Source organism: Psittacula echo (genome assembly GCF_963264785.1).
Source record: "Psittacula echo genome assembly, chromosome: 4".
NCBI classification, from domain to species: domain Eukaryota; kingdom Metazoa; phylum Chordata; class Aves; order Psittaciformes; family Psittacidae; genus Psittacula; species Psittacula echo.
Window position 1 is genome coordinate 11,675,725 of NC_137738.1, and position 22,238 is coordinate 11,697,962.

At 44.9% G+C, this 22,238-nt stretch overlaps 1 protein-coding gene across 1 annotated transcript; it reads left to right on the plus strand.

Annotated features, from left to right (window-relative positions):
- The first annotated feature begins 1,969 nt into the window (after positions 1 to 1,969).
- On the plus strand, positions 1,970 to 22,238 carry ACBD3 (acyl-CoA binding domain containing 3). The gene is made up of 8 exons (XM_080615496.1): positions 1,970 to 2,279; positions 9,977 to 10,118; positions 11,129 to 11,269; positions 12,029 to 12,187; positions 14,203 to 14,377; positions 17,595 to 17,787; positions 19,044 to 19,328; positions 20,218 to 22,238. The coding sequence occupies exons 1-8, from the start codon at positions 2,018 to 2,020 to the stop codon at positions 20,427 to 20,429; spliced, it is 1,569 nt and encodes a 522-aa protein (XP_080471622.1). The 5' UTR covers positions 1,970 to 2,017; the 3' UTR covers positions 20,430 to 22,238.

Genomic DNA, 22,238 nt, shown 5'->3' on the forward strand with positions numbered 1-22,238 from the left:
GCCTGTCAGGAGACAAGTCAGTTTTCTGTAATTATTCCCAAAATCAGCTTGTCAAGCAAGATGCTTGTGGAGCATCCTGGATTTAGCTTGGCCTCCAAACACGCAGGCAGACTAAGGGCTGGTTTTGCTAGCGTATAAAATGAAGTAAGTATTTCCTTCTGTTTTGGTGAAACCTAAAAAATCCAATAGGGATCAGTGAGAACTTCAGTTCCTTTTACTCCAAGGATTCATTTTAGGATAAAGAATTCAGAGTTTCTTAAAGCAAGAACTTTAATCTCACAAAGGATTAAACCATAGAGTTGATGCCATAAGAAAATACTTATGAAGCACAGACTGCTCAAGCCAAGCAGGACACATGTTGTATCAAAGCTTTGAAAACAGATGTTTTAATACAGGTGGTTTTGTAAATGAACTAACGAAATGAAATTGGATCTGATGCTGAAGTGAGAGACTTGTAAAGCAGGCTTGTATGAGGAGCTAAAATCATCCGTCCTGCCGTAAGTCTGCTCCATGAGATAGCACCAAGTAGTCCAAACGGAGAGCAAACAATGCGGTGTTATATTTGGTCATAGAACCATAGAATGGTTTGGGTTGGAAGGGACCTTAAAGCTCATCCAGTTCCAACCCCCTGCCACGGACAGGGACACCTTCCACTAGACCAGGTTGCTCTAAGCCCCATCCAACCTGGCCTTGAACACTGCCAGGGACAGGGCAGCCACAGCTTCTCTGGGCATCCTGTGCCAGCGTCCTCAATCAAAAAAGACCCCAACCACGAAACAAAACCAAAATGCTAGTGAAGGAACTACAAAAGATTTCCAATTGGTTGTAAAATGTCTTTTGAAACTTAGGTGATTCACCATCTGAATCAAATTCTGCCCTATTTGTAGTCAACAGCACCCTGTGTGGCACTCACTCACTCTTGAAATACTAATGGGAAATGGAGTACTTTAAATTAAAGCTTTACATTTCTTCTCCCTTTCACTGAGAGGCTTCAAAGCGCTTTGTAAGCGTGACAGTAAAATCTCTTCAGCATTCCTGAGAGATTAGCAGATGGATCTGGAACTCCCTTGCACAGTACATAAACTCCAGGGCGGTGTGACTGACTGCAGATAACCCCAGGAATGGGCTTCAGTGAAGGCTGCAGAGCTGCACAGGTCCCTTCCTTTGCATGGGCTTCGGGAACCACCAGGCAGGGACAGCCTCCATCTCCGTTTGGGTGGGAAATGGGACCAAATCACCTCATGCTAATGCCATCTTTCCCCAAACGCTGTAAGGAGGCTCGCCTGCCCTGGGAATAAACCCCCTCAGCTGGGAGGGACTGCGGCCCCTTGCAGCACATGGTAACTGTGTCACAGTGAGTGGTGGTTCATGGTCACAAGGGAGCGTGCTAATTGCAGACACAGCTCTTGGAGAAGTAATTGCCTTATACTCCCCTTTCTCTGCCTCATTTCTTTCCTCTCCTATGCGAGGCTTGAAGCCTGTTTCCTGCAAGAGGAACAAGGGGAGTCAGTGTCAGACCCCCCCCCCCCCGCTCTACCAAAGCCTTTTGGCCTGCTGTGGAAAAATCACCATTCCTTTATATAAAGCAACCAAGCAGCACGACACTCCCTCCCCCCAACCACTAAGGCACTCTCCAGCACGCTAGGATATGGGTTTATTTCCAGCCCCATTCCCGACGGGCTGGGGCAGGCCGACATCCGCGGGTGTGACCCGGGCCTTGGGAGCCCAGTTCCAGCCGCCGGGAGCACGGAGAGGGGGCACAAGGCACCTCACGGGCTCCAGCGCGGGAAGCAGCGGGTCAGAGAGCCCCGTCCTCACCCCGCTCAGGGCCGGGCTGAGGCGGCGACCAGGCTGCTCCGGCGCCGGGAAACGGCCACCGGCAAGGGGCGGAGCTGGGGGCGGTCATTGGCAAGGGGCGGGAGCAGGGGCTGGTGCGGATGTTCCGGGTCGGAGGGGAGCGGAAGTCGGGACGTGGCCGCCGCGGCGGAGCAGGAGGCGGAGGGCGGGCGGTCGGAGGATGGCGGCGGTGTTGAGCTCCGACCGGCTCGAGGTGTCGGTGGATGGGCTGACGCTGAGCCCCAACGCCGAGGTGCCGCACTGCGAAGCGCGGCCGGAGCAGGGGGACCCTGCGGTGGGGCGGAGCCGAGCGGGCCCCGGCTCCCCGGGCCAGGCGGAGGCCGGCGGCGAGGCGGCGACGGAGGAGGCGGCACTGAGCCTGGAGCGGCGCTGGGGGTTCGCGCTGGAGGAGCTGTACGGCCTGGCGCTGCGCTTCTTCAAGGGTGAGTCCGCCCGTAGCGCGGCCCGTACACCCCGAAGCCGGCACCGGGCGGGGGGTCCTGAGCCGCGGCATCGCCCGTCTGCCCGCCGAGCCGGAGCCTCGCGTCCCCTGAGAGCAGCGAGGGGCGGCCCCGGGGGTCGCTGTGGCAGCGGGCTGGGGCGAGCTTCGTGTCACGGCGGTCGGAGGTGGCGTGTGGGGATGCGGTTGTCTTGGTGAGGAAGGTGAGACCGGGCAGGGCACCAAGAGAAAGGCCGGGCGGCTGCTCCCGGCTGCGGTGTGCCGGCTCCATGGGGCTGGGGAGGCACTTCCGAGGGTTTGTCTAAAAACAGAGCAAAAAGGAGGAATCCTCGCTTGTGGCATGTGAAGAAACCCCTTGTAAACGTAGGCAAAGAGTGTGCTCTTTGAGTGTCATCGGGTCTGCTGATAGCCCGGGTGCTGGCGTGAGAGGCTGTGCCATCCACAGGATGCTCACTTCTTCGTTGCTTCCAGTGCTGTCAGGACTCCAGCCGGCAGCCGGGCAAGGGAGCCATAAAACACCCAGGGTGTAGAGCTGGAGCGCTTGTCTCGGGATCCCCTGCAGCCAGGTTTGTTTGTGCAGGGATCTTGCCACACTTGCTTTCCTCAAGAGGAGGAAATGGACTGTGGTTTCGAAGGAAGAGCTGGCTTCACTCTAGCGCTCCATTGCGCTGCGGCATCTGAGCACCTCACAGCCATGTGTCGCTGCTGGAGCTCAGACAGCTGCCGCTGAGCACGGGGCGCAGAGCTGGGAGCCCAGCGACGTGTGTGCGCTGGGGAAGGTGCAGCTCTGCACTTGGAAAGGTCACTCCTGTGGCGGTCGGTTGTTGGATGACTCCTGCAGGAAAGCTGCCTCTTTTGAGGGCAGGCACACTGGCAGGTGGAAACTGTGCTACAAGGACAGAGTTGTCTGGTTTCTTCACTGTGGCTGACTTGCACATTGACAGTTGTTAGGAGCTTCTAAAGGTCTAAGCAGGTTTCGTGAACACTCATTCTTTGACCCTATTCTGATGCCCTTCTGCAAAGCAGGTTTTTTGTTAGCACGCTAACGTGGAGAGATACTTTCTTTTAAGGTAGAAGATTCATAAGGGTCTTCATGTTTTTCCTCCTTTTTTGCGTGTCAGAAGCTGCTGCCACCAGGTATCAGGTTGTGGCAGCATTGTACTTCTGTCTCTTTTTCCTTTCAAGCTGCTTGAAAGAGTTCTGCTTTGGTTTAATGAACGTTTATTCTTCAAACATGATGCGGAAGGAAATGGCTCTGCAGTAGCAAATTCCTTCTGTCAGTCAACTGTGGTCTTGTTTTGCCTTGGGTTTAATATTGTACTGGAACCTGTATTTACAGTGTAGAAATTACACATTGTGGACCAGCTTATCTACATTACTGCTAACCTGTGCCTATTGGGCATCATGTGTTAATGACATTTATGTTTTACCTTTGTCTCCTCTTCAGTGGTGAAAAGCCAGTGGAATGTTTAGGTTCCAGTTTCTTGGCTGTGTTGTTTCAGCCGTGGGGGTTTTGTTGCCTTCCTTTTATTGTAAGCTTAATTTCAATATGTTTCAGCTTACTGCTGCTCATTTTTCAACCTTCTGCAGTTTCTTGTAAAGCATGGCTTTGCTCCTAAGAAGAGGATTTTCCACACTGCATGGAGTTATCAGATTTTCCAAATGAAGACCTCGTTCCTCTTTCCTTATGGCTGGGATAAGTCACATGAAGTCATTGCTCGTATTTTCATCTGTATTTTTTTTTTGCTGAAGGTGGCATAACTCGAGGAGTTTTATTTATAGCTGTGGTGGCGAGTTATAGGGGTTTGTAATAGTTCAGATCACTGACTCTGCCAGCTTGTTCTATATCTGAAAATAATTGGTCTCATTTCCAAATGATTTTCATGCATCCTCTGTCAAAACAACTGTGGGAGTGGGCATGGTTGTTTAGCAGCCTTGTAGATGCCAAGGAACAAGTACGGATTTCTCCTTTCCTTCGAGAAGCAGCATATGGGAGATCTGAAGGTTGACCTGTGGCTGATAGATCAATGCTGAGATCTTGTTTCTGATCATTCTTCTAAAAACTATGCTGATTTGGAGAGGGGAGGTGTCTGTGAAAAACTGTCTTGAAGCTAGTTCATAGCCATGCCTCAGTGTATGATGTTACCTACTCACACAGCTACTATAGAACAAGCAAGTGACTCGGGGCAGCGCAGTAGTATCTGGATTAACTGTGGTGACTGGGGTGGAAGGAGCTTGGGTTGGGATGCTAGAGGAGTCCCTGTGTGAGGTCAGAGGGTAAGCAGCAATCTCTAGTGAAGCATCTTCCTTTCTGCTTCACTGGGCAGACTGAGTTCTCTGGATGTAACTCATCATGCACTTTCTTCCTAGGAAAGCTGAATCTGATAAAATACTTTGGGTTTGCTTATTATAGTGGCTGCTAACACTTGTCTCTGGTGGCATATTGCATGTAACAGAATTGCTTGAAGACAAAGACAGGGTGGGAGTGCACATAAAGAATGTGAAAAACACAGCTGAAACTAGGCTAAGATATTGAGGAGACTCAAAAGCTACTTCATCCTGTCTCTGTTAAAGACAGAAGCAGATCTAAAATGCTTGACCCTGGGTCACTTCAACCATCAGGCCCTAGGCTGTGCAGGAGATGTGTGCTTGCTTTTTGTACCATCCATAATGGCTTGTGAAGAGAGCTTTTCAGAATAACAGAGGCATAGAAAATTGATGGTTAATAGTGTTCCAGTCCATTTTTCTGTGAGAAAACAAGAGCCTTCCTCACGATACTCACTCTTTCCCTTGCTGCTCTTTCGAGCCTAGCTCAAGTCAATCAGCATTTTGGCTGCCATTAAGAAGCTGCTCCACTGTGCAGGATCCAGCATATAGTGGAGAACATAGTCATGTTTCTGAGAGGGGAGCATGTGTTTCTCTCTTGGACTGTCTGTAATTACGTGTCCTGGGCAGCCTGCAGAACAGAATTGTCTCTGGTGGCTTATTCTGCTGTGGTAGGAGCTATGCCAGGGAAGGTAAGTTGTTTAAGGTGTGAGCTGTGTCCTGCTGTAGGAGGGTGTGCCTTGCATGGCTCTGACAGCAAATCCTTCCAGTACTAAATGGCTTTATGGTTTTCCACATCCTGTCATTGAAGTACTATTGCTCCCAACCTCTATTGTATGACAGTCCCTGAAGTGTTCATGCAATGTCTAAAGTGATTCGCAGTGCAGCACATTTGAGTAGACAGTATACAAACCACATCATTTTGGTATCTAAAAACTTTCCTGGTATGTTAAGTATTCTGATTTTGTTTGACTGCCCCAAGTTATTTCCTCTTATCCTAACAAGAATGCATCTTTGACCTCAGCAATACAGCGTTCTGAATTGTTTGACCTCACTTTTGTTTTCAGGGTTAATTTGATGGCATGATTGCAGTTCATGAGTTAAGCAGGCTCTTTTCTCAATATGAAAACCCCTGTAACATATCTATGTATGATATGAAGTTGAGCTGTGATCACATTGAATTGGAAGGGCCGTTTGGTGACTGGTTTGGTTGATGCAGAACATCTTCAGGAGAGGAGAATTAGGACTGTAGGTGTGTACACTGCAGGCAGTGACTCAGTTCTCGTGCTTCTCAGTTTTGGTTTCGCTCATTGAAACTTTACCATGTGGTCAGCGAAATGCCTGTTACATAAGGAGGGTCGTTAGTGGTTTAAGTACTGGTTTTCAGGGTTATTCTACTGAGCTGCCCTCAGTGGATCTCTCTTTTGCAGGCATCTAAACAAAGAAGGCACTGTCAAGGGATTGCTTTCTGGGCTGTGAGCACATGCTGCTGGGTTCTGTTGAGCTAAAAGAAGTCTTCTGATCTGTAAGAAAGCTGAGGCGTTCTCTGGCCCTGTTGGGTCAGACACACCAGGGGCATAGGGAGGGATGTATAGTTGCCACACTACTGCTGTGCGCGTCCTTTGGATTTCTCAGTGTGTTCCCCAGAGCTCTTTGATGTTCTTCAGCTTCCTGGCAGCTGTATTAGATGTGCGGGTAATACTTACATGGGACATTCATGGATGCTTGAATAAATTTGATGCTTCTACTTGTCTGGACTCGCTAATGCTGGTTTTGACATATTTGACTCTGCAGATGGCTTCAGGTCCTCTGGTTAAATTTAACAGCAACAGTTCCAAATCTTTGAAATGGTTATATACTGTGGTTCATGCTGAAGAATTCAACTGAAAAATAGCTAATATACAACTGCGTTCTCTTGACTGGCTCCAAATATTTTGCTGAGAGCTTGCTTCTAATCTGCATTATCTACAGGTTGCTGAATGCCTGTCTCGTACTTTTTCTCATCTGTCTGTTTTCCTCTCTTATTTAGCATATTTGTTGTTCTTCCCTTGGGCTGCCGTTCTTTGTAAATGTAGACTTTTGGCTTCTCTTTATAGTTAAGGCTTGAGACCTGACTTCTCTGTTGTGTGAAAATGCAGATATGTGAGGTACAGCATGGGAAACGTTTTTATTCCCTTTAACCCTCTTCAGAAGCAAGTTCAAATACTGATGATGTTAGCTGGCTTAGGTAGCAGTCTGGTATAGCAAATAGCTATGGGTTTTGGCATACAGCTGTAGGTATGCAGATTGTGCAAGGTAAATTATGCCATAAGGACCCACTTGAGAAACATACTTTGCTCTGAAGCCTGACAAAATTTCAGTGTAGTACCCTTATCAATGGACTGGCTTTTAAACACACTGCTCCAGGATATGAAGTATGATTTCAAAGTGCATGTTGTTCAGTGAGGCTAAGGGAAGTGCTTGCTACCTGACAAGCAAGTTCTGAGTTAAACGTGAAGAATTAAGGAAAAGCCAGAGAGCAGGAGACCTGAGACTTAGGGAGAGATTTGGACATGAAGATTCGCATCTCTTAAGGACCACAGACTTGTTGGGGTGGGAAGAGACCTCTGGGGAGTGTAGAATTTAGCCCCCTGTGTTCAGAGCCAGCTTCTCAGGACCATGTCTGTTTGGCATTTGAATATCTCCAAGGGTGGAGACTTCAAAATCTTTCTGGGCGGCCTGTTCCAGTGCTTGAGCACTCTCATAGTAAAAAACCAAACCAACCAATCACTCTTATGCTTAAGTGGAATTTCCTATCATTGAATCCCAGACTGGTTTGGGTTAGAAGGGACCTTAAAGCTCATCCAGTTCCAACCCCCTGCCACTGGCAGGGACACCTTCCACTAGAGCAGCTTACTCCAAGCCCTGTCCAACCTGGCCTTGAACACTGCCAGGGATGGGGCATATTTCAGTTTGTGTCTGTTGCTCTTGTCCTTTCGCTGGATACCACTGAGCAGAGTCTGGCTCAGTCTTTACATCCCCCTCTTCTCCACCCCACCAGGTATTTTTGGAAATAGATATTTTTGTTGAGAAAGGCTTCTGGTTTCTTGAAGCTGGAAGCTATATTTGCTGTTAAGTTGCGTGACACTGGGAGAAGAGTGAATGCTTGAGATTCTGGAAGAGTGAAGTGGACCTCTAAGAATGGGTAATAAGTAATTAAATGTTTACCTTTCCAGTTCTTTATTCTGGCTTCATAACAAATGGCGTGGATGTAGTGGTTCATCATGAGGTTTTAACTAAGACCAGCAAGGAACTGAACTTAGTCTGTCAAAAATACAGCTTCTTGCTGTCAACACCTTCTCTGTGGGGTGGCTTCTGATTTTCAGAAGTGTTCACTTGGAGTTTCTCAATAAGCCATAGTAGAGGTATTGCCCCTCCTCTTTCGTTCTGAGATTTGCTACTTTTCCTCGTAATAACTCTGTTCACAAGCATCAACTGAGCAATTTTGCAATATGTAAATGTCAGCCCTAAAATTCAGGTGTGAGTTGGATTGTTCAGTTTGGGGCTGTAAGCAGCTTGTTCCAGAGGAGAGCTGGAAACGAGTGGCAGCTCTGCCTGCAGTTCCTGACTTCCTGGGGAGCAGTTAGTAGTACAGTCATGTGAAATGGCTGTTGCTTACCTCTGGTGATAGCTCCCACATTTCAGCCCTTCCAAAAGGAGATTATGCCTATTTATTTGTTTTCTTGCTCAAGAAAAAGACCTTTTCTTAATGAGCAGTGTAATTACATGTAGCGATGCTTTTTCCTGTGATTTGTTTTGACACTTTAAATGTGCTGAGATAAGTCCTAGCTGACTAATTCGTGTATAATTTTAGATCGATGCAAGTCTCTTCTTACCAGTAAGTGCATGGCAGGATCTAACCAGAACTGCTTCAGAAGGTGTTGGAGTGGAGCCATTGGAATTCTGGTTATGTTCAGGTTTACGCTGCCTGTGTCTTGTTGCTGCTGATGGAGTCACCTCTAAGACTTTTCATTTATTCCAGCTGCCTTGGCAAAGTACAGCAATCCAATTCCCTCAAGGAAAACTCTCGCTTAGTTCTAATTTTTCTTCTCTGCAGTTTTCCTTGCCTGAAGGCTTGCTTTTTCCACTCCCGTTGAGGCGAAGAACACAAAAGGAGAGTAATCTGTAAAGTTAACATCACCTCTTTCTTTGTGGAAAACCCTTCCTAGCCACTCTACAGCAGACTTGGCAGAGACATTTGATTTCAGTTAAGGTTTTAGGTATCTCAGAGCTATAGATCCATGTGATATGATGTTCAACTAATTATCATAAATATTTATGTGATAACTTGCTAGCTAAGAGTGACTGGATGGTATGATGAAAAACACATCACAGTTCAGTTTCAGCAGCTGAAGTAGATATGTTTAACCATGCCAAGTGCACGGTCCTACACCTGGGTCGGAGCAATCCCAGGCACAGCTACAGGTTGGGCAGAGAAGAGATTCAGAGCAGCCCTGCAGAGAAGGACTTGGGGGTGTTGGTCGATGAGAAAATGAACATGAGCCAGCTTCAGTGTGCGCTCGCAGCCCAGAAACCAACCGTGTCTTCGGCTGCATCAAAAGGAGCGTGACCAGCAGGTCAAAGGAGGTGATCCTGCCCCTCTGCTCTGCTCTCGTGAGACCTCACTTGGAGTATTGTGTGCAGTTCTGGTGTCCTCAACATAAAAAGGACATGGAACTGTTGGAACAAGTCCAGAGGAGGGCCACGAGGATGATCAGGGGACTGGAGCACCTCCTGTATGAAGATAGGCTGAGAAAGTTGGGGCTGTTCAGCCTAGAGAAGAGAAGGCTGCGTGGAGACCTCATAGCAGCCTTCCAGTGTCTGAAGGGGGGCTATAGGAATGCTAGGGATGGACTATTCATTAGGGACTGTAGTGATGGGACAAGGGGTAACGGGTTCAAACTTAAACAGGGGAAGTTTAGATTGGATATAAGGAAGAAATTTTTTACTGTTAGGGTGGTGAGGCACTGGAATGGGTTGCCCAGGGAGGTTGTGAATGCTCCATCCCTGGCGGTGTTCAAGGCCAGGTTGGACAGAGCCTTGGTGACACGGTTTAGTGTGAGGTGTCCCTGCCCATGGCAGGGGGGTTGGAACTTGATGATCCTAAGGTCTTTTCCAACCCTAACTATTCTATGATTCTGTGTTTCTTCTGGAAAGGTCTATGCTTCATTTGAATTTGTCTAACCTTCTGTCACTTGACTTTTACTCATCTTTTTATGAAGGAAATGATAGTGGTTATACAAAATGTTCTTTGCTGTCCCATGCTTAATCAATTAAGCACAACAGTGAAATTGTTTTTTGTTTTTTTTCATTCAGAAAAAGATGGCAAAGCCTTTCATCCAACATATGAAGAAAAACTCAAACTTGTGGCACTGCACAAGCAGGTTCTGCTGGGACCTTGCAACCCTGACACTTGCCCTGAAGTTGGATTCTTTGATGTTCTGGGGAATGATAGAAGGTAAAAGGACTGGTGCTCTTCTTGGTCTTAACTCTGCTTTTCCTGTCTGAAGATAACATCCAGTTTCCGCAGTAAGAACACAAGTATGTGGGTTGCCTCGATATGTTTGTATGGTAGTGGAAAGTGATAGTGGCCTCTTCAAATGCATCTTAGAAATCTGAGTCACAGTTCAGTAAAGGTGCTAACAGAAGATTATTGGGTTTTTTGAACCGCATTAGGAAAAGCTGCTGTGCTGACAGTCCAATTTCTCACAGCAGTTTAAGACTTCGTGGCTATGCATTAATGTGCAGGCCCATTTTTCATCCTAACCCCCACACCAGGGTTACAGCACATTCAGCCAGTGGTAGTGGCCTTCACCAAAGACAACTTCTCATTTCAGGTACCTGATGCATTCAAACTCTGAGTAAACTTTTATGAGATCTGGGCAGTCCCAGTGTCTCTCTTGCATTGCTTGTAGTTCAGGCTGCACTTGCAGTGTTTGTTGTTGCTATTTCTAGTGTGAAGGTAATGTGCAACGCAGCACTGTGGCTTCTTGGAGCTGGAGCCAGTGCACTGCTTTTGCCTAGATGGATGTAGCTTTCCATTAGAAAGAACCAGGCTGTTGCATTAAACTAACTGAAGCACTATAATCAGTGGTTGTTACCATGTTTGTTCATCCAGTAAAATGTATGCATTCTTTTCCTCAAACTAGAGTGGAGGGAGGGTAAAAAAGTATTTCAGGTTCATTTGTTAGCTGGGAAGCTTTTGGATGTAGTTCAGAATTCTAAGTAGGGTTGATGGCATATATGAAATTTCATCTAAGCACTGAGTTATGCCTGTCTGAAGGAGTTGTTCTGGTGCAGACAGAAGAGAGCACTTTGGGGAGAAAGCTGTTGGTGCTCTGAAACTGCGTATGATACACTTTGGTCCCTGGTCTCCCAACTTTTTTTGCTTTGCTGGGTTCTCAGAGTTCATTACTGACTTCAAAAGAGTTGAGCCTTCTGTTATTTCAGCTGATTTCTCTCCCTCAGGAAGGAATGGGCTGCCCTTGGAAACATGTCAAAGCAAAAAGCTATGACAGAATTTGTTAAGCTCCTGAATAGGTGCTGTCACTTGTTTTCAACATATGTCACTTCCCACAAGATAGAGAAAGAAGAACAAGAAAAGAAAAGGTAATGTTTGAGTCTTTTGATGTTGGAGAATATTGAGCGTATAACTCTTGACCTATGGACAGTATCACAGCTAGTTCAGGCTGAATTTGTCCTGGGAGGAGAAGTGCTTGAGGTTGAGGTGGCTCTGCTACCACTTGATCTCTTCTAAGTCTTTTTACTTTGCCAGTAATGAATGATTGCCTCTGAGGTGAAGACTCCTAGAATAGAAAGAGTTGTTTTAATTTTGCTGATACTGTCATCTGCTTAAGAATTACACAGTTCACAATGTCTGCACCGATATGTCTGTGGACTAACCATACACAGAACATGAAACTGCCAAGTGCTTTAAACTCCTCTTCTAGCATGGGTTCACAGCTTGACAAAGGCTGTCTTTTACTGTCATTTACATATCATGTGATTATTAAAATACAGTATCCATGTGTTTATTGAACGTATGTTAAAGCTTGAGAGATGTGTGTAAGCTTTCCAGGCAATTTTCTTCTATTGTTCTCTACTAGAGATCATATAGTAACATGTTTGAATACCAAATTATAATATGGACTTTACACTTGTCATACTGCAGAGTGCAGTAAAACTGAACAGTGATATGCTTTCTTCTTGTGCCCAACAAGACACTTCTCTAGGCCAGTTTCAGTGGGAGGAGATGATACCAGGCGAAAAACCTTATTGGGTAGGCAAAAGGCAGGTTACAGCATGTTGCAAACAACTCATCCTAGGATTGTAGGAATGCTGAAATAGCTTACTGAGTGGATGTTGCAGAAGGGAAGAGGAAGAACGAAGGCGGCGCGAAGAGGAAGAGCGTGAGCGTTTACAAAAAGAAGAAGAAAAACGTAGGCGAGATGAAGAGGAAAGACTTAGAAGGGAAGAAGAAGAGAGGAGGAGAATAGAGGAGGAACGACTTCGCATGGAACAACAGAAGTGAGTAGCTGAAACAAGCAACACATCAGAGAAAACAGCTGCCTTGCACTTGAGACAACTGTATTAACTGTTTAAATAGTTATGCTAGGATTGAATATCTGAAGTTCAGAGCACTTGAGTCTGGCAGTGACGTTTTCATCCTTAGCTAAGAGGGACACAGTATGTAGAGAATAATTGTCCTTACATGTTATTGTATGTAGCCTTCTCGGATCAAAGTGCCAGAGAAGCTTTGTTTAAAAGAGAAGCTCTGGAGGTTTTTAGATTCAAGGGCTGCACCTCATGAAAACCTGTTGCTCTGCTTCTTAAATGATTAATGTTGCATTCAGCTGAGCAGAGTTAAATGTCCAGCTGGAAGCATTGTTTGAACTGTGACTTGAAAGTTTCTATCCTTTCACAGGAGATGGAGCCTTGAAAAAAGGATAACTGCAGTTCAGTGGGGTGTTCCGAATGCATGGCTGGAATTTTCTAATGTGGTAGCCTAACACTACCTCCTTAAATGTACTGCTTTTCTAGGAGATGTGAAGTGTCTGCAGGTCTCATTTGTACACTGGCAATCACTGAATCTTACCACCTTTCTGAAAGGAATGCCACATTCATGGTCAAATGCGCTAAACCTCTGTTTGTAGCCTGAATTAAATTGTTTACTTAGAATATACAGCTCTAGTTATATTTCATTGTTCCCATCACATCTATATGTGCTGAAAATGTGGATCTAGCTTTGCACACATAATATTTAAGAAAATATTACATCATCAAAGCTGCTTCAGTAACCAATCATTTTCCACAATAAAAATGTCTTTTCAGGAGGTGGCTCTGAAGCAGATCCTGTGTTTTCTGTGTTTGAGGAGGGAGCAAATAATTAGTCCAAAAGTTTTGCTGTTTGTTTAACATGGTGAGAGCCAGAGGAGTTTCAAATACAGACATAAATGAACAGAGAAAACAATAGAAACTGTTGCACAGTGCTAGGTAACAAGAACTAATGTATGCCTTGAAGTTAAGAGAGTTTTATTTTAAACATGAATAGCAGATGTGTATTAAGTGATGGTAGCAGGTTACAGAGATAAAGAGTTTAGACAGAAAAGGAATGTGGGTATGTATATACAGGCTAAGTGTATCTAAACTGGTCATAGTTTGGGAAGAGTAATTGAGTCTTGCCTTTTAGTATACTAAACCAGTCTAATTCTGGAGTTTTTAAAGGATGATTTTTGGGGCAGGAAGAAGAGTGGGGAGGAAAGAATTACACCTGCATTTGTGTGATGCTGCTTCCTTCTTCTGTAGCATTGATAGTTTGTCGCTGACCGATATAACGTGAGACAAACCCTGGAGCAAGCTAGTAATTTTACTGTAGAGTTTTTGTTAGCCCTTTGGAAAGAGGAGAAAAACTGAGCCTGTGCACAAGTAACTCATGTGTTCCTCCTGAAGTTTTAGCAGTTGAGTTCATTGGAGGCGCAGATGCCCTGTTTGGCAGATCCTTTATTTGTTCCTGAATTAGGCCACAGTCAGTCATGCTTTTCATATTCGTTTGCATAATGTCCTGGGAAATTAAAATAGTAATGTGGTGTGTTCTTAGATGGACCAAAAAGCATTGTTGTGCTCTCCACACCAGGTATGGCCTTACCAATATCCGCAGAAGGGCTGCTAGAAGAACGGTTTCTGCATGTTTTCTGGAGAAACCAAATGTGGGTTTTTTCTCTTGCTTGAGTAATTCAGTCATGCATTTTTTGTAGCACTACCTCTTGATCAGACTGCCAATTGAGAATTATGTCAGAGTTTTTGTTTCTTCAAGCATTGGGTAGAAATTGCTGCTCCCTTCATTATATTAGCAGCATATTTTTTCGGCAAAGTTCGCATTTGCATCGCCTATGGGCTCTGCTCTGTTATGTAGATTTGTCTTAATTGTTTTTTGCAGGAATTGAATTAGCTGTCTTTGAGGCCACTTAAATCACTTAAGTAGAGGGATTTCCCCAATACCCTTAGCTGCTTGTAATCTTCATACTCTCCTCCTACCAATCTAGGCAACAGATAATGGCAGCACTGAACTCCCAGACTGCCATTCAGTTCCAGCAGTATGCAGCCCAGCAGTATCCGGGCAACTACGAGCAGCAGCAGATCCTAATTCGGCAGCTCCAGGAACAGCATTATCAACAGTACATGCAGCAGTTGTATCAAGTCCAGCTTGCACAGCAACAGGTATGGCCAAGCAGCTGAGAAACTTGGATTTTGTGTTCCAGGCTGTCGCTGGGAGGTGCTTACTTGTCTCCTTGAAAAGATAATTGCTACAAGGGGAGATAGTGTCCTAGTGACTAATGTTGCTTCAGATTCAAACACGAGAGCCCCATTATTTGATCCTTCCAAGTAGTTTTCTGAAGCAGCAGTTAGTTAAGAAAATTCTAAGCAGCCATTAGTAATTACTTGGTTCAATATTATTCTTGGAGACCAAATGTGAAACACTGTGCTGCAGCATCGATTGTGTGTGTAATTTAATGGGGGTACATACCAGTGCATCTGAGCATGAACAAAGCTATTCCAGTGACTCTGTAGGTATCACCCCTGAATATCTGTGCAGAGCAGCAGCCTTTGGTCAGCCATGTGTTTCCAGCTGAACATGTTTGCAGCACTGTTGCGTCACTACTGGGTTTGAGAGTGCTCCTCCATGTCAACTTGAGCACTACTGATTTCTCCCTCCTTTTGTATCTATTGTCTCACATCAGTATCTAATCACGTTGCTCACTCGTGATTTGGGTGGGAGGACAAACTTTTATATTTCTGGTATCAATGGGTGGAGGTAGCACATTACTACTTTGCAGGTGTTTTGTGCCTCAGCTTGGAAGGCTAATTCTCTGTTTAGGGGAATCTTGCATCTCTAGCGAAAGTGCTGTGTTCACATCTCAAGCTATTATAAAGTTCAGAGATGTCTGTCTATAACTGTCTTAAACAGATGTAAGCCAGACTTCAGACTCTTGTGTCTGACCTCTCTAAGCATGACCTGAATCTTACATGGCCTATAGCTGCCAGCCTGAGATCTGTTGTTCTTGAGCTAAAGACTTAACAGGAAATTAGTTACTGAATTTTAATTCATATGTCTTCTGATGAGGTGGCTGTGCTCAGCAAAGAACTATCCAAGGAAGAAAGCCATATAAACCCATGTGAACCTCATGAAATTCAACCAAGTGCGAGCTCCTGCACCCGGGTCAGGGCAGCCCGCAATATCAGTACAGACTGGGGATGAAGGGATTGAGAACAGCCCTTCAGAGATGAGATTTGGGGATGCTGATGGTTGAAAAACTGAATGTGAGCTGGCGATGGGCTCTTGCAGCCCAGAAAGCCAACTGGATCCTGGACTGCATAAAAAGGAGTGTGGCCAGAAGGTTGAGGGAGGGAGGTTATTCTCCCCCTCTACTAGGCTATTATGAGATCCCACCTGGAGTCCTGCATCCAGCTCTGGGATCCCCAGTACAAGATAGACATAGACCTGTTAGAGTAGGTCCAGAGGAAGGCCACAAAAATGCTCAGAGGTCTGGAACATCTCTCTTATGGACACAGGCTGAGAGAGTTGGAGTGGTTCAGCCTGGAGACAAGAAGGCCCCGGTGAGACATTGCAGCCTTTCAGTGTTCGAAGGGGGCTTATAAAGAAGACAGAGACTTTTTTGCAAGGGCCTGCAGTGACAGGACAAGGGGCAGTGATTTTAATCAGGGAGCATAGGTTTAGATGGACATAAGGAAGAAATTTGTTTCACAATCAGGGTGGCCAGACACTGGATCAGGTTGTCCAGAGGAGTTGTGGATGCTCCGTCGTTGGAAGCATTCAACATCAGATTGGATGGAACTTTGAGCGGTCTGATCTAGTGAAAGATGTCCCTGCCCATGGCAAACAGGTTGGACTAGATTATCTTTAAAGGTCCCTTCCAAGCCAAACCATGATTTGATGGAGTTGAAGTGGTATAGGAAAGTCGGAGGCTTCCTGCACTGTTATAGTTACTCTTGAAGCTTAATGACACCGTAGTACCACTGCTTTGGTGTCCTAGTGGTAAGCAAAAGCTATAGCCTCATCAGTCTTGCCCTTCTGTAATTGATACTACTCCCTTGAGACTGAGGTGTCAGAAACACTGCTGCCAATTTTGTTCAGTGCTATCAGGCACTGCTTCTTTCAGTCATTGCTGTCTGCTTTCTACCTACAGAAGACTAATGTCCTCCAAGGCCTGGGCAAAACAGCCTTTCCTTTATAGTGGCTTACAAAATAGAAAGTCTGCTAGGTAGTGAAGCTTATCTTTCACATCTCTACTTAGACACCTCTCGGAAAGGATGAAAAAGCAGCATGTATGTAACTGAGCTAAAATTACCTAATTCTGCTTCAGACTTTCCTGAAGACTTCTGAGGAATACTCTTTTTTTTTTTCCTTTTTTGGATCGCTGTAACTCAGCCACCTTGAGATCTCTTAGTGCAGTTAAAAAGTGCTGTTCTGTCATAGTTGCTATGGATCAGCTTATGATGCCATTAATTTTGGAAGGGCTGTAGGCAGTAGTTGTCTAGAAAAGTTTTTGCCACTTTACATTGACTCAGTGTATAGAACTGTAGTAGAAAGTGGATGTGGGCAGCACCTGTGCAATTGCTCGGCTTTGAAATCTAACTGATGGTGGACTATACTGTCTTCATACTATGTTCTGTTCATTCATCAAGCTAAAGGGGTAATATGTCCTGCTTAAATCCAAAGGATGATTGTTACCTTGTATAATGTCATTTTGGGGTGTATTTAATCCTTTGTACAGGGACAGCTTGATAAATTCCACCTAAAGAGTTTCAGTGTACCCGAGTCATGTTCTAAAAGCTGCACCTCTGAGCTTTAATAACTCCTCTCCCAGACCACTCACAGTCCTTGTGGCTCTTGAGCATCCTGCTTTCATATCAAATGAACTGCCTTTGCGGATTTGATAGAGAGCCCTGTTGAGCAAGTTAAGTCACAAATTGGCAAGTACTTAATAGACCTCAAATACTTCCAGCTCTCTCAGACCTGGATGGGCTCAGGCTAGAACCCTTTGAGCCCACTGGTAAAAACCAGCAAACAAATCATCACTTTGACTTTGAAAGCAGTGTTCCAGGAATTATTCCAGAAATGCAGAACTTCCCCAGTTAAGTGCAAGAGTTTGTTGTGTGTGCCCAGATTAACTTGGAGGTTGAATCTTTCTGTTCAGATTGTGTCCACCAGTCTAGAACAAAGTGAATTCACTTCCCCAGGTACTAAGTACATGCAGTTATCAGTGGTTAATGGAAGCTGCTTATGGGCTTTTGTGTCGAGCCTCCTCCTGGGGTGCAGGGGGAGATTCTTTAAGGAGTCTTTAATGTCTCCCTCTTCCAGCAGAAGGTATCTTGGGGTGGTTTGGTTTTACTGACTTAATTTCTGTCATTTTAGGCAGCCTTACAAAAGCAGCAGGAGGTGGTTGTGGCGTCAACTGGGACACCCCTGACTACTGCATCGAAGACAAATGCACCTGCCCCAGGGGACACCCCATCTATTAATGGGCAGGCCAGTACACATGCAGACAGCCCTGAAAAAGAGCTGGATCCAGAGGTTTTGGAAGAAGCACTGGAGAATGGACCAAAAGGTAGGGCTGTCTAGATTCCTTAATTAAAAATACATAGTAAAAGCTTTTCTTAGGATCTGAAGTATGGTTACTGTGGCTCTTTGCTGGGCTTCATTGGATTATGCAAGAGCTAGCTTTGATTCCTGGGTCCAGTCTCTCTCAAGGGAGTACAGTATTGCACAGGGAAAACTCAGGTTTGTGGGAAGTGAAAGAGGGAGTGGTAAAGGCATTTCAAGCCAAGTGGATGGGATCCAGAGCCTCTTTTTACCCTTGACTTGAAGGAAAGGAGCATGAAAGTTACAGCAGAAAGCCATTTTGTGCAGAAATACAGAATGTTCAGTCTTGTTTGAACTCGGGTCAAAACTGAATGATTTAGCCTTGCAGATGAAAATAAAGCTAAATTCTTCTTACTCTCTCTGAACGTTGCCCTACTTACATGCAGTCCAGATTGCTGTCCCCCACATTTCCCACCTTCCTCAGCTTCTAGGAAGCTGTGGAAGGGGAACAGGAAAAGTAGCGCTTTCATTGCTGTTATTTCTGGGTGTTACCTCTGTACCTTCATCAACAATCAGCATAGAATCATCACCATAGAACGGTTTGGGTTGGAAGGGACCTTAAAGCTCATCTAGTTCAGCCTCCCCCCTGCTGTGGGCAGGGACACCTTGCACTAGACCAGGTTGCTCCAAGCTGCAGAGGCTTTTTGAATCCCAATATGAAATCAACACTAGCAAGGCCGGGTTGGACAGAGCCTTGGGTGGCATGGTTTAGTGTGAGGTGTCCCTGCCCGTGGCAGGGGGGTTGGAACTAGGTGATCTTAAGATCCTTTCCAACCCTAACTATTCTATGATTCTGTGGTCCCTGTCTGTCTAATGAGGTGGCCAGTTGTTTTAGTCAGGATCTGACAGTTTCTACACAAATACACCACCTCTAGTTCTGTCATATTAAAACTCCTTTCAGTGAAGGGTTCTGTGTAATGTAACCCCATTGCCTGTCACAGTAAATTAGTCTTCTGAGTTTTCTGTGTAAGCACTGTTGGTTTAAGTGTGGTGGATGGGTGAACTGGTAGGATTTAAATGTGCAGTGTCATATCTAAACTTGCACTGCATTTTGTGTGAGTTTCAACCATGAAAAGGTGTTGCTTAAGGAAATAAAAGTAAAAATTACTTGGAAGCAACTCTGATGCTTGCGGTCCTCAAGTGTCCCTAAGGCACACTCAAGCATGCATCATAAGTTACTGAAACAAAGCTTAACTGGAGTCTTTCCTCCCCTCTCTCCAGATTCTGTTCCAGTGATAGCTGCCCCATCGATGTGGACACGACCCCAGATAAAAGACTTCAAGGAGAAAATCCGGCAGGATGCAGACTCTGTGATCACAGTGGGCCGAGGAGAAGTTGTTACAGTTAGAGTACCAACTCATGAGGAGGGCTCTTACCTCTTCTGGGAGTTTGCTACAGACAATTATGACATTGGTTTTGGGGTGTATTTTGAATGGACAGACTCCCCTAATACTGCAGTCAGTGTGCATGTCAGTGAATCCAGTGATGATGAGGATGAAGAAGATGGTAAGTGTGCTTATTTATATAATCTTCCAGTCCTGCAGAGCTTGCCATGGGGGAAAAACATAACTGATGTCCTAGTTCCCCCACCTTCCATCTAGTTGGAATCTTCTCTTCAATTTACAATAGGAAGTGCAATTCTTGAAGTAATTTCAGTTACCTTATGTGGTCACAGTTAAAGCAGTTGAGGGTGGAGACATCCTTTTCCTAAGTTTTACTTACTCCTTAGTGTGCCCTTGTGTCCAGCTCAGCTGTTCAGTAACCTAGATTGAAACCCTTGCTATAATAGAGCATAGTGGATCTGCACGCTGAAAACCTTAAGCAAAATCCTGCCCTGCTCTTCATGAGCCTTTTCTATGGAGGAAGTTCCCTTGAGGCTTCAGCAGGTCAGCTTTTAATAGAGCAGCTCCTAGTCGTGGCCAGGACACAGGTCACAGCCTTTGCCTATGGGGGAGCCTAGCATGCCACCAGGAAAAAACATTTTGAAATGGGCAAGTGATGTGCTTGGAAGGAATTGCTCTAACACAAGAAGCAGTGGCCTTCTGGATATTACCCCTGAGTAATCACAGTAGTACGTATGTCAGATCAGTAGCAGTCAGTGTTGGGTACTGTCTGAATGAAAACTAGAGTTTTCATTCAGTTTGGCATCTCTGCAAACTGACTGAGCTTTGGTTTTGGGGAGTTTTAATATCAAACTGTAAAATCCATGATAAAGTGAGCATGCTCACTGTGCCTCCTGCTTCTGAATGCTTTAGCCACTGCCTCGGTGTGAACCCCTTTGGCCCAGCTGATTTCTAACTAACAAAGAGTGCCTTGTCCACCACAGATCAGTCTGACTTTCTTTTGTAAAGCATCTACCCATGTTAACTGACACCTTCTTTTTTTAACCTTGCAGAAAATACTAGCAGTGAAGAAAAAGCCAAAAAGAATGCCAACAAGCCTCAGCTCGATGAAATAGTGCCTGTGTACAGACGAGACTGTCACGAAGAAGTGTATGCTGGCAGCCACCAGTACCCAGGGAGAGGAGTTTATCTTCTTAAATTTGACAACTCCTACTCTCTATGGAGGTCAAAAACAGTTTACTACAGAGTTTATTATACTAGATAAAGGTGTGGCTGTGTCTGAGGCTGGGCGGTGCAGAAGATGTCATTTTAGTTGGAATTTTCTTCAAGCATAATGGATCCTTTTGAGTCTGTGTTTTATCCTGTCTGTATCTGTATGGTTTGTGTGAACTTCTAACAAGTAGACACTGGGATCTTCCTGCTCCATGACACTAATGCATATTGCATTGGGCTTAACAGAGGATCTCCCTAGCTCTTTTGGGTATTGGAGTTAACCAATGGAAGTCATTGGCTCCAGTGCTAAGGTCACATCAGTTGCATTTGTTAAAGCCTCTTGAAAAAGGGGGAGGGAGTTGCTGGCTCACTGGCTGGGTGATCTGATGTTTCCAGGTCTGGATGCTTTGAATAACTTGTTAACAGTTCATTTAAAGTCCCATCAATAACTGGTAGATTTGGATGCAGTTTGCTGTGTAGCAAGTTTCTCTTAACTGTAACTGAATGTCAGATTTTTACACCATTAAAACTTGAAACTTTTAAGTTGATGCAGTTTAGAAACAAATTGTCTCGCTTCTGTCCTCATCAAAGAAACATTCAGTTCCTTAAACCAGTGTAGTGGCTAAGATAAGGATGAACAGCATCCTGAAAGTACAGCAAGTAACCTCTTCTGAATGACAATTAAAAGTATATGTAACAAGGAAAACCTTAATCTCTCTGCCCCACTGCTAACCTTAGAATAAAGAGTAATAACTCTTTGAGGCAATTGACTTTGAACCAGGGCACAAACTGTTTCTAAGTTTGGTGGGTTTTTAATGGGGTAGACTCAAAAACATGTATCTCTACAAACCTGAAACCAGTTTTCTGCACATTGTTCTAGTTTGTCTGTTTTTGTAAGACCTGAATAAGCACGTTGTGCATCTGAAGAGCAGTAAGTCACTTTGATAAAGTTCAGGAGTTAATGTTGCACTAACTATGGAAATCACTGCCAGTCCATTTTAGTCTGAGCTGGTGATACTTGGGTGCAGACTTCCTGCTTTAATCTGTAACTGTCTGCAGAAAGGCAGAGTGCACGTACAGATAATAATGTAGCTTTAATCTCAATTCCATATGGTTTGGTTGGGGCATTTCATATTTTGTATAGTGGAAAAATGCAGGTGGCTGCTTAAGGCTGCAGTAAGGATCCGCTGTCCTTGGAGCCCTGCACCCTAGGGGGGTGATGGCTTGTTTAAGTGCTCTCTGCGTGAGTAATGCACTTTGTTACTGGACAAGAACGGTTACTTTGGGTTTCTCAGATGAGTTCTTGCAGTAAGACTTCCATTGATTAGCTGCAGCATGTACAGTTCCATGGCTAATGATGTTGAGTCTGTTTGAATGATCGGTTTGTACATACATGATACTTTCCTTTCCTCATACCAACCATGGAGATACTTCTCCTAGAGTGCTTAAACCTGTCATCTTACATTTGGTTCAGCAACACCATACCAGCTTCTAGCTAGTTAGTGCTGCTTTATCCAAATGCACTGTACAATGTTCAGCTCTTGTGTACATACAGTATATAAACCACGAGTTTAGGAAGTACCTTGCTTTTAAAGAAAACTGTATTTAATGTAAAAAAGGAAAAAAAAAAAAACCTTTTAAAAAGGCAGGCACTAATATATTTCTTCTGGTCTTCAATTTAAATCTTCTTTTCTTTTTGTCCATACAAAAATGTTACAACGTTTTCCTTGGAGAATCTCTGTTCTTGGGAGCGGTGTTTGTCGCTTTAAATGGCAGCACTTACTGTCATGTGTTGGATGTTAGAACTTTTACGTTTCCAGACTTTTTTTATTGCCTCTGGCTGTTGATTAGTACAGTACAA

What these genes read in the sequence shown, in the direction of transcription:
- ACBD3 (XM_080615496.1), top strand. Translation starts at nt 2,018, where the DNA reads ATGGCGGCGGTGTTGAGCTCCGACCGGCTCGAGGTGTCGGTGGATGGG. An exon ending in CTTCGCATGGAACAACAGAA is followed by an intron (nt 12,188 to 14,202) that starts GTGAGTAGCTGA and finishes CTACCAATCTAG; the next exon opens with GCAACAGATAATGGCAGCAC. An exon ending in TCCAGCTTGCACAGCAACAG is followed by an intron (nt 14,378 to 17,594) that starts GTATGGCCAAGC and finishes CTGTCATTTTAG; the next exon opens with GCAGCCTTACAAAAGCAGCA.